This window comes from Mesoplodon densirostris, chromosome 2 (genome assembly GCF_025265405.1).
Source record: "Mesoplodon densirostris isolate mMesDen1 chromosome 2, mMesDen1 primary haplotype, whole genome shotgun sequence".
Classification (NCBI taxonomy): Eukaryota; Metazoa; Chordata; class Mammalia; order Artiodactyla; family Ziphiidae; genus Mesoplodon; species Mesoplodon densirostris.
Window position 1 is genome coordinate 107441335 of NC_082662.1, and position 13443 is coordinate 107454777.

Sequence of the window (13443 nt, forward strand, 5' to 3'; positions counted from 1 at the left end):
CCTAGACTGGCTCAGGGGCTTGCAGAGACTCATAATTCATATCTAACAAATCTGTTTCCTTTCCTTCCTAGGTACTCAACTAGACTATATTTCCCAGGTTCTCCTGCAGTTAGGTGTGGTTAGAGTTCTAACCAAAAAATGGGGAGGACGTCATGTAACCAATTCCAAGCCAGGCATATAAATATTTCCCATGTTCAAGTTTCCATTCTTCCTCCATCTGCTACCTGAATGGAAAGGTACCAAGCTATGTGTTGAAGATAGTGGAATTTGGAAGGAGCCTGGTTCTCAGAATCACTGCTTGGAGAAGAGCCACCTAACCAGGAAGCCCATGGAGATTGTGAGATGAGTGAGAAATAAACATTAATTTGTTAATATTTGGGGGTTTATCTGTTACATCATCTAGAGACAGCTTAAGGGGGATTTTACCTGCCCATGGGTGGAAGAGGAATGTACAGTGTGGCAAGACAGGGAGAGCTCCAAGATTCCTCTTCATGGCCAGGAACTTCTCCTAGAATGAGAATTGCAGAAGGGTTGACTTGGCCATCCTGTGGCAGCTCATTTTATCTGTTTTGGCTTTATTAGTACTTAAAAGTACTAAAAAGGGGCTTCCCTGGTGGCGCAGTGGTTGAGAGTCCGCCTGCCGATGCAGGGGACACGGGTTCGTGCCCCGGTCCGGGAGGATCCCACATGCTGCGGAGGGGCTGGGCCCGTGACCCATGGCCACTGAGCCTGCGCGTCCGGAGCCTGTGCTCCGCAACGGGAGGGGCCACAACAGTGAGAGGCCCGCGTACCGCAAAAAAAAAAAAAAAAAAAAGTACTAAAAAGGACTCAAAATCTCTTTGGTTTTCTGTGCCTATACTGGGCCTGCATTAAAGTTTAATAAAAGCAAAAAGTATGAGTAGGAAGCATCTGAAGTAGGAAATGCTGTTAGGTTGACCCATAAAACACGAGTGCTATGAGCAGTTGTAGGGATGGAAAATTTTCTCTTACCTCTGGGTTCTTTAGCTCATTTAATAATTAAATTGACATAAGACAGATTAACAGAAGGAAAACAAATGTAATTCTGTCTTTACAGAAGCCCCCAGAGATATGAGACTAAAGAGCAAGTACGGCAATTGAGGCTTACATGACTTCCTGAGCTAAAGAATGTACTAGGAGCCTGGAGCTTCAAAGGGGAGGAGGGTAACTCACTGAAAGCTAAGAACAGCTGATGTCTGGTAGTTAGAAGTTTGCCCTGCCACGCAGGTAATCAGATAAAAAAAGATGTCTCTGATAATGTTTTTGTTTTTTTTCTTTCTGGTACAGGCCCCCTATTTAACTCATTTAGGTAATTAAGGGAGAGGTAAAAGTTTTTCCCCAATCTGCTGGGTCTTGCTTGCCTTCAGCTGAAAATAATCCACACGCCAAAGTGGCATATTTTGGGGTGGCATATTCTGCTCCCCTTCACAGTAGAATGAGCTAAGAAGGAAAACATGATATATGTTTTCTCAGCCTTAAGCAGCAAGTTTCACCTTTCACCATCTCATGTGGCACTGCTTGCCTGGCTGAAGGAAGCAAAGCGCTCTGTGCAGAGCTGTACAAAAGGAGCATAGCACCTGAACCTATCCCTGGGGACCTGGTGGGGTGCGGGGGAGACGGGTGGGGTGGGAGTGTTGGGGGGATGTAACTTGACTCCGCGATCACCCCCTAGTCCCCACTGGTCCTTTCCAGAGTGAAGGTTCCCACTGAGACACTGGATGGAATCCTGAACTGCCCAAGTTAGAGTGTTGGGCTGCACCCCACAGGCTTACAAGGCCTCTGCTTGCCCATCCTTAAGACCAAAGAAGGATCCCGGAGTCAGCGACAGAGACATCAGTGGTTTAATGGATGGGGGAGCTTACATGTCTGAAGCAAGGTCCTGGGTTGACACCCCACTGTATGCAGTAGAGGGGCTGGCAAGTCATGGCGGCAGGCTTCGCTTCCCGGGGGAGGGGAGGGCTACCAGTTATAGGAGGAATTGATGTCAGGTGGGCTCATCGGTTACCAGGGAAACCAGCAGAGGAGCTCGCCCCTTAACCACCCCTTTGATAAGCATAGTGGAAGGTTCTGATCTAAAGCTAGAACAGTCCTTAGCCGGGGCCTGGGGCGAGTATGTAGGAGGTGAAGCAGGTACTGGTGAGGGGGTGGAGGAGGAGGAGGATGTCCAGAGAACAAGAGAACAGCCATCTTGAGTGGCCTGACCACATACAGAGCTAGGACATCTCCTATCAGAAAGGGGGATCCAGAGTCATGGTACTAGGAGCAGCAGGGAGAACATACGACTTAAGATTTTTTTTTTTGCAGTACGCGGGCCTCTCACTGCTGTGGCCTCTCCCGTTGCGGGGCACAGGCTCCGGACGCGCAGGCTCAGTGGCCATGGCTCACGGGCCCAGCCGCTCCACGGCATGTGGGATCTTCCCGGACCGGGGCACGAACCTGTGTCCCCTGCATCAGCAGGCGGACTCTCAACCACTGCACCACCAGGGAAGCCCACGACTTAAGATTTTTGAGATTTGACTTAAGAGAGCGAACATCCTCTTCCCCAATCCCACTACCATAACTCATTGTCCCATACAGAGAACACCTCTCTTTGCCATGCTACTTCCCACCCTCGTATCTGGACGCCCTCCTTTCTCCTCAATTTATGCAGTTTCCATGAATTCTGAAAAGGACAATTCAAATTCAACCTTCTCCATAAACACCTCTCTTTATTATTGACCTTATAAATCTCATTTTGGGAAAAACACAGTAGTGGAAAGGCCTTGGTTGCAGCTCTTTGTTGCATACAAGCTGTGTTAATTTTGTGCACCTTACTAAACCTCTGTAAGTTTCAGTTTCCCTATCTATAAAATAGGGAATGAAATACAAATCCTAGAGGGTAGTTGCGAGGATTATAGGATAACCTTACATAATATGGAACATGTAATAAAGACTCAATAAAAGTTTGCTTCGTTCTAAAGTTCTGCCCCATATATGGTCTCTACTACCAATTTAATGCTTTTATTATTCACTATTTCATACACATATATCTTGACTCCTCGACCAGGCTGAAATCTTTTTGAAGGTAGAAATTTTTGATATCTATTACATAGAATAGTTCTGAGAAAACTGTAGAATACTAAGCTGTATTTAGTATTTTCTTCTTATTATTATGAATATGATTATTAATTGGTTGCTTGATCACTTGTTGTAACCTTTTAATAAAGTCAGAGAGAAGGGATGACTCTCATCCTCTATCAAGTCATGAAAATAGAACTTCACTGGGACCAGGCAGAAGACAGATTCAGCTCTGAAGAGTCCTTAAATGGCCCTGGTCCCAGAAAGTCAGCAGCAGGGCTTTAGTAAATAAGTATCAGTGCTACAAAGCCTTTGGAAAGACAAAAATGCCTGGCTTCAGCTAGTGCAAAACTAGCAGAGCACGTCTTCTAGTGAGGATATGGCTGCCCTTGTCATAAGCTGGAGTAAACAAATTCTAAGATAAGGACTTCCTTTGCACTAACTCAAATGTCACCCACTTAGAGTAGCCCTCTTAGAAAACCCTGTCTAGATGAGCCTTGATCCTCATTCCCCAATCAGTCTCTATCATCCTATTATTTTTAATTTCCTCAAAATGATTTTTGCAGTCTGAAATTATATTCTTCATTTGTTTGCTATGTCACTCACACCAGACCATGAGCTCTTTGAAAGCAGGATCAAATTTAATTGTTCATTTCTATGTCTTCATGTCAAGTTGAGGGCAGTGATTGATAGGCATTAAATAAATATTTATTGAATTGAATGAATGAAGCTGGTCACAGTCATGGCCCTCTCAGGAAATCAAATCTCCAGTTGACAATCATTAGCAGAAAAGCTTTGTGAAAATATGTCTTTGTGACTGGTTTTCCTTGAGAGGACAACTCTCCATTAGCTTATTGAATGCAGATTGGTACAGCAGAGCTTCTCTGAAATCCTAAGTACCTAGCAATGAATCAAATATGTGTCATCAGCCAAACAGCTCTGCCCTTCCATCTCAGCCCTCAAAACTTCCACTAATGATAAAATATTTCATAGAAGAGGGTATTAGTCTGTAGGCTGCAAGCAGCTTCCAAATACCTCCAATTTTATTAAATTGCCAGGTTTCAATTGAGATGCTATCATTTTCCCTCCAAAACTTATTTATTGTATTGACTTTTAAAATGTTATTTCATTCTTAACCCGTCATTCCTAACTTCCATAAAAATTCTGAGCATCCTTCAAATCTCAGTCAAGTTCTACCTCCCCAGTGAAAACAGTCCCAACTTCACCTTCTTACACTGATTATCTTCTTTGAATTTTCAGAGCGTTTTATATCATTTGCCTCACGTGCACATGACTGCCTAAAAAGTGAACTATTTTAAGAACAAAACTATGACATGTATTTTTTAAAAACCCCTATTATGTGTAATGGATGCTGCCAAGCTAGTTCCTAAAGTAAATTTTCATTAATCTGTCACAGAACGCTATGTGAAGAACAATAAATCTTTGATAATGTGGGTCCCATTAATTTGGACTGAATTCGGCCATGTAACCATTTTGCACTATCCTTGAAAAGTGGGTTTGGCCAACAAATTCAACAGTAAGAATGACTATGTATTAGGATTCATATTGGGGCCTTGAGGATCAAAGGGGAACAAGACAGCCTTTCCTCAAAAACATGAGCATCTTAACTCAAAGAAGAATAATCTTTCAATAGCCCTTTGTATGCAATCATTGTGCCAATTGAAATAAAATTTCACCATTTCATTAAAGATAATTGGGTAGAGTATATTCTTGACAATTCTTTATCCAGTTTGTGTTAAAATAAATATTTTTATTACTTTCTCAGTTGCAGGTAGAAATGTATGCTACAATTCAAATGTAACCAACTTAGATTGTTCTAATTCATCCAAATTATAGAAATTATCTATACTTAAAACTCTTAAATGATTATTGCTCTTTAATAGGAAATAATAAAATAAGAAATTGTTTTTACTATTAAATGAAAATATGGAGGTTCTGTGTTGAGTTTGCTGCTCAATGTATCATGCTTATTTATTACCTAAAACCTCAAACACTGGTAGACCAGTGAACAATATTTGGTATGCTGCTAAATCAGTAAGAAATAACAATAAGCTTCATATGTAGTTGGTCTCGGTCTACTGTTATGAAGCGAAGTGTTGACTGCAAGGTTTTCAAATAGCAGTGTCGTTTTAAGTTTTGAGATGTCGCCCAGAGAGTCTACAATCCATGAAGATACTCAATCAGCTACTGTCCCGGCTATTTTAGCAACAATCTGATGGCTAATGGAATTAACTGACATGCCACTCTTTGAAGTTATTCATAAAACCAAAGCAATGACTAATTAAAGTTTTTGCTTTCCCAACCCAAGCTCCATTTCCAGTGAAAGAGTATGGTGGTCCAGCAGCCTCACCCTCCCCAAATCAAGCCCTGGTGAAATGGGTCACTGGGCTTCCAGTGTAACTGTCCACTGGGAAACAGTCTGAGGCAGGTGTAAGAGCAGGAGATTTTAAGTCCTGGCTCTGCTGCTTCTCAGCCACGTTTATGTATAGACAGGTCCCAGGTTTTATAATCCTAGTCTCCCATTTGCAAAACAATATGTCCTGCCCAACCACTGTGAAAATGCTTACAAATGGAATAGCCCTGGGCACTTTATTAGTCTCTTGTAAATCGTCATTTGATGCATGACAACTCAAAATCACTCCTCCTGCGCTGGGTGGCACATTCAAGGGAGAGAGTATATATTTATGATTAAACATCCTAATCTGAGGTCCTAACCCAGCCTCAGAGACACTTTTGCCCCAACCCCTTAGAATTCTTTCCTGATGGTCTGCGGGCGTCCTGGGACTGCTGGGGCTCCAGCAGAAAGGCATAATGTCAAATTGCCAGCTCAATCACTTGCTACCTGAGGGCCTTGGTCAATTACTTTATCTTTTTAAAGTTGGTTTCCAAATCTATAAAATGATAATAAAAATAATACCTACCACAGAATTGTGGGAGGATTCACCTAAGACACATGGTATTATGTCTGGCACTTAGCGACAATGAGGATTGCTATTAGACTCACAGGTTTTTGCAGCTAACATGAAAGAGAGTATCCCACTAGAGTCACACCTGGTTTCAAGTCCTAGTTCCCTCTCTGACTGGCTGTGTGGACCTGGATAATTCACTCAGTCCCTCTGGAGCTTAGTAACTAATCATAACATGAGGACGATAATATATACTTCATGTGTTCTGAATAAAGATCATGTTACATAGTAGAGATGAGAGTGCTGTGCTTATTGTAAAGCACAATGTAAAAGCCTCAGCTGCTGCTTGCTTTTTCCATATGAACGAACACACAGAAAACAATTGCAAAGATTTTATTTAGCGGCTTTCTGTGCTTGGCACTTAGAAACAGAGTTCCGTGCATAAGAGCAAATTTTTATACACCTTTTCTTCATACATATTTTACATACCCTTTTTATTGCCCCCTTTTTTAATAGTCATAATACTGGATTCCCCACTAGGCACATAAATACATTTATCTACAACACCTCAAAACCAAAAATCTTAATAATATCTGTATTCTTTTACTTGGTATTATTTGCATTTCCACACCACTTAAAAAGTTTAGCTTGTACCAAACTTCACTTGTTTTCTTATCATTAAAGGATTTGAAGGGGAAGGGAAAGATGAAGGAAAAAATCCAAAACTTCAAAATTGCAATGAACTATTTGATTTAAAAAAAATGGCGATCTAAGGGCAGGTGGAAGGACGTAGAAGACCCATCTGCAATTCTCTGGAACACGACAGGACTCCTCCTGCCACAGGGGTGATGGGCAGGTGATCCAGGTCAGGCGCCTGGACCTGGCATTCGGAAGGCCAGACCTCCATTTGTCACCTCTGTTCTTGGTATCATCTGTCAGGATTATAAAACCCTTCCTTCCTCACACTCCTACTTCCTTTCCCCTGCCAGGCTGCATGCTCTGGAATCGGCACTTCCTGTGTGGCGCCCCTCTCTTCTGGATCACAATGGTCAGAACTGTGGCATGAAGATGCATTCCTTGCCCTGGTGCTTCTCACCAGTGCCCTGACCATGCACAGTGTCCCAGAGAGGTTTACTCCTCAATGACTTCATGGTTCCTTCCATAACCTGTGGGGGAGAGGGGGAGAAACAAACCCAAACCACATTTCCTTGGTGAATTAAAATGCTCATCGTTGCTCTCCCTTCATCATTCAGTCTTGCTCTCCACCTCTCTCTTGGTCTCTGTTTGTTCTCCTTTCTCTCTCTCTTTCTCTCTCTCTCTCTCTCTTTCATCTGCTCTTACTCCCCTTTTCACAGGCACCACTGGGAACATCAATGACAGCACACCAATTGAAGAGAGCCAATGTTCAAAAGCAATCTTTCTCAGGAAGCCCAGTCCAGTTGTAGTACTGATGTCTTTCCACCCTCACTGACGGGAAGGGGTTCCAGGATACACGGTTCATTCCAGAAACAGGGTAAGCTGCAGAGGAGAAACGTTGGCAGCTACTGCTGGCCCAGTCCATCTACCGTTGTACATAGACACATTTTTGGTGAAAGCACCCATGCTGGGCTTCCCTCCACAGAGTTCACCCAGTTCCGAGTCAGTGTGCATGTATGTTTGTGTATGGATGAGTTTGTGTATGAATATATATGTATGTGTGTATGCATGCATGCACATATTATGTGTGTATGTATGTATGTATGTATAGACCTGTATTTGTGTGTGGGTAATTTTCATGACTGCTACATGCTAGCATCTCCCTTAACATTATTATAAAATGATTATTCAGTTTCTTCAAAGGCCACTCTGGAGAGATGATGCTTTATAAAACTAAGACTTGGGAAGGCAGGAGAATGGCCACTGAGTCAGAGATGATTCCACCACAAGTATCCTTCAGTGGCTTAAATGTCTCTTGTTCTTGGGTATGTGCTTTCCTCCTCCAGTAAAAAAATAATAACAATAATACACAGTTCTTGTTTTTCAAAGGCGTTGGGCTCCCAAAGAGGAGGATCTGCCCATGGAGATTCTGGGGCCTTGGCTGCTGTAGGCTCCGTGGTGCTAGGACTGGCCACTAAACCATGTGAACGGACATCTGGGAGGAGGAGCCTGGGACCGCCCCGTACTGCCGGCCATCACAGGTGTTAGTCGCCTGCTGATTATTGGCTGAGGGGCTAATCATGTGCATGCCATGCTCCATCCCTGTAGGCAGGTACTGCCTCTCTCCAAAGGCCCCATTGGAAGGAGAAGAACAGAGTAAAGTGCTTTGAGAGGTGCTCAGTTTTTCTGGGCTTGCAGCTAGCCTTGGGGAAGTGGGGAAATTGTATCCATATAGATTATAAGGGTTGTGGAGAGAGAAGGCATTGTAGGAGCTCTGCTGCATGTGGCTGCCCCCAAACATGTGTGGTGATGAGGAGCTGGAGGCTGCATTGCCTGCCTGCATGACATACTGAAACTGGGAAGTGGGGAAGGACCCCAGCTGGCCACCGTAGGCTTCCATCTTGCTGTTGCTAGGCAACGAGGAAGGAGTAGGTATTCCTGAGATCAGGGATGGAGTCCTCTGGGGCATGAAGGTTTCGGAGGGCTGAGGGGCTGAAGCAGTGCCACTCTGGAGCCTGTTGTAGCCACTGTCACTCAGCCCTGGGTAGCTCTGCAAGGCAGCCATATTGCTTCGGGCACATGGTGGATAATCAGAGAGGTTTAGGTTACACAGCTGGCTCTCTCGGCAGCCCACGTTGAAAGTGTTGGGGGCCAGATGAAATGTTGGAGGAGAACAGGATGGAGATAAAAGATGAGAAGAAGCTGAAGGGGATGGTGTCCCAGTGCTGGAGGTGGTTGGGGAAGTGCCTGTGCTGCCTCCTGAAAAATAAAACATAAATACTGTTGAGACATGAGAATCACCTGAAGGGCTTATTAAAACACAGATCGCTGCTTCTACCCCAGAGTTTCGAATTCTGTAGGTCTGGGACAGGGCCTGAGAATTTGCAACAAGTTCTCAGATGATACTGAGGCTACTGGTCCAGGGACCACTCTTTGGTTAGAGGATGTCCAGGTCCCTTTTATCTCCTAAAATACCTGAATTTGTATTTGAGAGAGCTGTTCTACTAACCTAGGGATAATAGAACTGGGTTGGTGGCTGATGCACCAACAGACAGAGGGCCAGTTTAACCCAGTCTACTTCAAATGTATTCTCAGGTAATTTAAGAAGGTCAAAAATGACCTTTCCAAGCCTCCCCTTTACCGGGCTGGGGAGCAGCAGTGCTGCACCCACTTCCTGTCTCATCTACTGGAAGTTGAAGGCAGTGGTGAGTGTCAGGGTTACTGGACCTTTCATGTGAATTCCAGAATGGGCAGCTACTTTGTCTTCCATAGGGAATCTCCCATGATGGAATTTCTCTATCAGGGCAAGGTTGGGACTTTCCCAGAATTGTTGAGAGCTGTGATTCTCAAGGAGCATGTTATCCTTTAGGTCATCCACAACTCATGCAGGGGGTCCTAGAACATGAGCTCCTATACAAGGGTAAAGGAACTTTTAAGTAGAAGGGAGCAGGAATAAGGTTTTTAACAGTGAGAAAAAATGTGAAGAAAATCAGCAGGATTCCAGAAATATAGGGATACAAAGAAACCATCCACAGTGTACCAGGGAGGAAGGTCCAGATGTGCAAGCTGAGAGGCAGATATCTCAAAGAGAAACCCAAAGCTAATTTTTAGCACAGGAAAAAAAACCAAAAAGCCTTAGCCTACCTCCACAGATATTGTAGCAGTTTGGGCTGTAGAAATACAAATTTAGCTCTTGTTAATGGTTTTTTTCAGAGTTAAATTTTTTTACAAAGCCCAACCAATATCATCTCTTGCTTGGTCAAAAGAATTTCACCAATGAACTTCCAAGGTAGAACTGGATTTAGACACAAACAGCTCCTGATTTTAGAATCATTTCAGGAAATTCTCTTTCTCTGTTTCTTGTTTATATCTTAAGTTCCCTTAAGAGAAGTAAAAAGATTTTCATTCCACAAATTGAGATAAGGCCAACATTGTAAATACCATTGGAGAAGTAAGCCAGCACTGACCATAGAAGGAAGGGCACCAAGCCTGATTCTAGGTTCACTGGCCTCCATCCAGCTCCTGACCACAGGCAAGGCAGGCTACGTCTTAAATCACCTCATCTGTGAAACAAGGGCTCGAACTGATAGGCTTCAGTTTCTGTCCTTCTCAGAATTTATGTCTGAGGATTAAATTTCTGCTAAAGTGTGAATGGCCAGTAACAAGTACTTTCCAAGGAATCACTTAAGCACGAGGAAGTTCTTGAAGGGGAAAGCTAGGAAGGATGAGGAAAAACACACTTCTTATTTTTGTACCACTGAACAGCCTAGCCTATGGTGACTTATGTGAAGCTCAGGGATTCATTTTCTGCCAGCGTGGGGTTCCTCTCTGAGGTGTCCTACACATTTTCTCCCTCTTCCACCCTAAATGCCAGGCACTTCAGTGAAATAAGTGCTATGGCACAAATAGAGAAACTCAACTCCAGCTGTAAAGAGATTTGTGTTTTATGGGATGTGTATCTGGTCTCCTCTCTTTGAAAGTCCGTCCTTGCCCTCCCAGATCTGGTGTTTATGTGGTCCTGGAGGAGACCCCCTGTTCAGCACGCTGTACTGTCCCGTTATAGGTATGCTCCATCAGGCCCGGGCCCTAGCCCTGCAGCAGGAAGTGCAAGATGGAGCAGATGACGTTTTACAACCCTAAATGGTTTTCTCGGATGGCCCAAGATGGAACGAATGGTACTGATTTAAGGCCTCAATTGGTTTCACTAGAAAAAAATAAGACGGGAACTATTAACAAGTTACAGGGATTTCTGCTGAGCAGATGAGAGGCACATGTTAAAAAGTTTGTAGTCAGCTTGCTTTGGCTTTCAAATGACACTCACTGGAAATGAGACTTGGTAGCCTGCTGAGCTTCAGGGGGAGAGAGTGCCCGTACGAGCTAGTGTTTGAAGAGGGAGAGCAAGCCTGCCCAAGAGAAGGTCACATGGCTTCCATTCCCTTTGAAGAAATGCTCTTAGGCACGTAAAATACTCAGTACAGATAACAGCCATTTTTCAAAGTCCACACAGAGAGAGAAGACTATTGGCACTCGTTTTGCAGAGAAGCAAACCGAGATACAGAGAAGTCTTTACTCTCTTACGATCTAACAGCTTGTCAGCTGTTAAACAAGATTGGGAGTGCCGGCCAAGTGCTAAATAAGCAGAAGGAGGCAGGCTGCCCTCCCTGTGCATTTCAACACAGCTGCGTAGAGCTCTCTCATCCCAGAAGAGCCAGGGCAGAGTGGGAGGCCAGGCCACTCTGATACAGAGAGGTCAGAGATGCCTCTCAAAGGAAAGCAGGCCTCCCTTTCCTGCGTGGCCTTCTCTTCTTTCCCTTATTCCCCTCTGTGCTCACTGAGTCCGGAAGGCTCTACGAGTCTTGATTTAAACTTCATTAAATGGATGAATGTGGACTACAGAGTCAGACAAGCCCAGTACTAATCCCAGCTGTCTTACTGATTATGGAACCTTAGCAAGTGAGCTTCTCCATATAAATGAAATTTTGAATATTGACCTTGTAAGTATGTATTGAGAATTAGATGAAATAATACAGATTACAAAGTGCACACAGGCATAAAAATGTGTTTCCTTTTCTTTTCTCTTCTATCAGTGAAGAAGGAGTGAAGGAAGGGGAAAGGCATCTTAGGGCATTTGGGCCCTAATGAGGATGGCTGTGGGGTGTTGGCCTCTGTCCATGGAGATGAGCATCTCAGTCTCTCCACACTCGGGGGAGCATCATGTCACAGCCAACTGCCTGGATGTAACAGGCTACAGGAGCCTTCAGAACTGTGAATGATGGAGCACTGGACACCCACCGGGCCCATATCCCCAAGGCTAATCCAACTCTGTTTCCTCTCCAAACTGTCGGCCCCTTCCCCCTCACTCCCCACCTGGGATGGAAATGAGATGCCCCACGTCTCCATCTCTTCTCAGATCAGATCAAGCAAAGTGGAATTGAACACAAACAGGTAGGTTGGTGTCTTTCCCACTATCCTCAGAGGTCTTAATCCACATCTGAGAGGTGACTAAAATGTAATGCTCTGAGTAGCTGAAAACTCTCCAGCCTTTCAGGACCAATCCTCCACCACTGCACTTCCCTGCCTCCTATTTTACCCATGGCCCAAAGTGAGAAGGTACTCGAAATTCATATTCAACATTAACTTGCTCCAATATCCAAAGCTAACAGTCAAAATGACCAAAAAGAATCCATGTTTAGCAGTGATTCCATACGAGGACAATAACCTAGAATATACTTGTGTACCATGAAGACAAATTAAATGTGACCATGAAAATCCTGAATACCAAACCTGCTGACTTTTGCATCTTTAGATTGATCACTTCCAGACTGTAACATGGAGGCTTTCACGTACAGTTCCCTTTTGGGTTTATTTTGTTGTGCTTTCTACCCGCTCACCAAAAAAAAAAAAAAAAAATCAAAACACAGTGAAACAAAACCCCATCTGGGCTAGTGAAGAATAAATTTCCATGTAATTGCTTGGTGCCATGAACCACACTCTTCTGTCATATAACTTGATGGCATCTGTCCCTGAGGAGTGCTGATTCACTGTGTGTCCTTGAGTAGTCTTCTTCAAGGCTTTCAAACAGGTAAGAGGTAAAATGTCAGCACCCTATGGACTGATCCCAGGGAATAAACTCAGAGGCCATAAAGTTTAATGATCAGAGCCCAGTTCATCCCAACTAAGGAATTCCCCTTAGTTGAAATAAGTACCCTTCTCAAAATGCAAATGTGAAACATTATAGTGCTAAAGGGAATTGCGTGCTTTCAATCCTAGAAAGATTCCTAGTGCATCCTTCTCCATAAAATTTAAAGATATGCATAGATCCAAACCTCTTCCCTTTAGAATAGCTTTTAATATATTCACCCGTTCTCATTTTTTCACATTGGTCCTCTGGATTCTGAGTCTCTCTGCTTCTTCAATGGCCCTATTTCACACCTATCACATTCCCTAGGTGGAATAGCCCCCACTTTTTCACTTTCCATTAACTTGCTTGTTTTCTCTGCTACTTGTTTTACTGCCTTCCCTGCTGCGGTTTACATCTGTTGTTATTGTCATTTAGAACTAATCTGCCTCTCTCCTGGCAACAGTACCGTTTTCTCACTGAGAGACACCCCCTTTCCCACTCTTACCCCTTCACCTGTACCTCCAGGGAAGGCATGTGATGCATGCCTGGACAATCTAAACATCCCCACACCCTGCCACAGTAATTAATTCAGTGGTATCCCAATTAGAGTTAGTGAGACTCAGTGAGATTTTGCTGGAAATCTTGAGAGAGAGGCACATGACCCTTCCCATCCGATTTAAGCCT

At 43.8% G+C, this 13443-nt stretch overlaps 1 protein-coding gene across 1 annotated transcript in view; it reads right to left on the minus strand.

The window, feature by feature from the left end:
- Positions 1-6381: 6381 nt before the first annotated feature.
- Positions 6382-13443, minus strand: part of TBX15 (T-box transcription factor 15) — a 102746-nt gene continuing 95684 nt past the window's right edge. Inside the window, exon 8 of the mRNA XM_060090364.1 lies at positions 6382-8897. Within this exon, the coding sequence (XP_059946347.1) occupies positions 8113-8897 (785 nt within the window). The 3' untranslated portion in view covers positions 6382-8112. The remainder of the gene's footprint in view (positions 8898-13443) is intronic.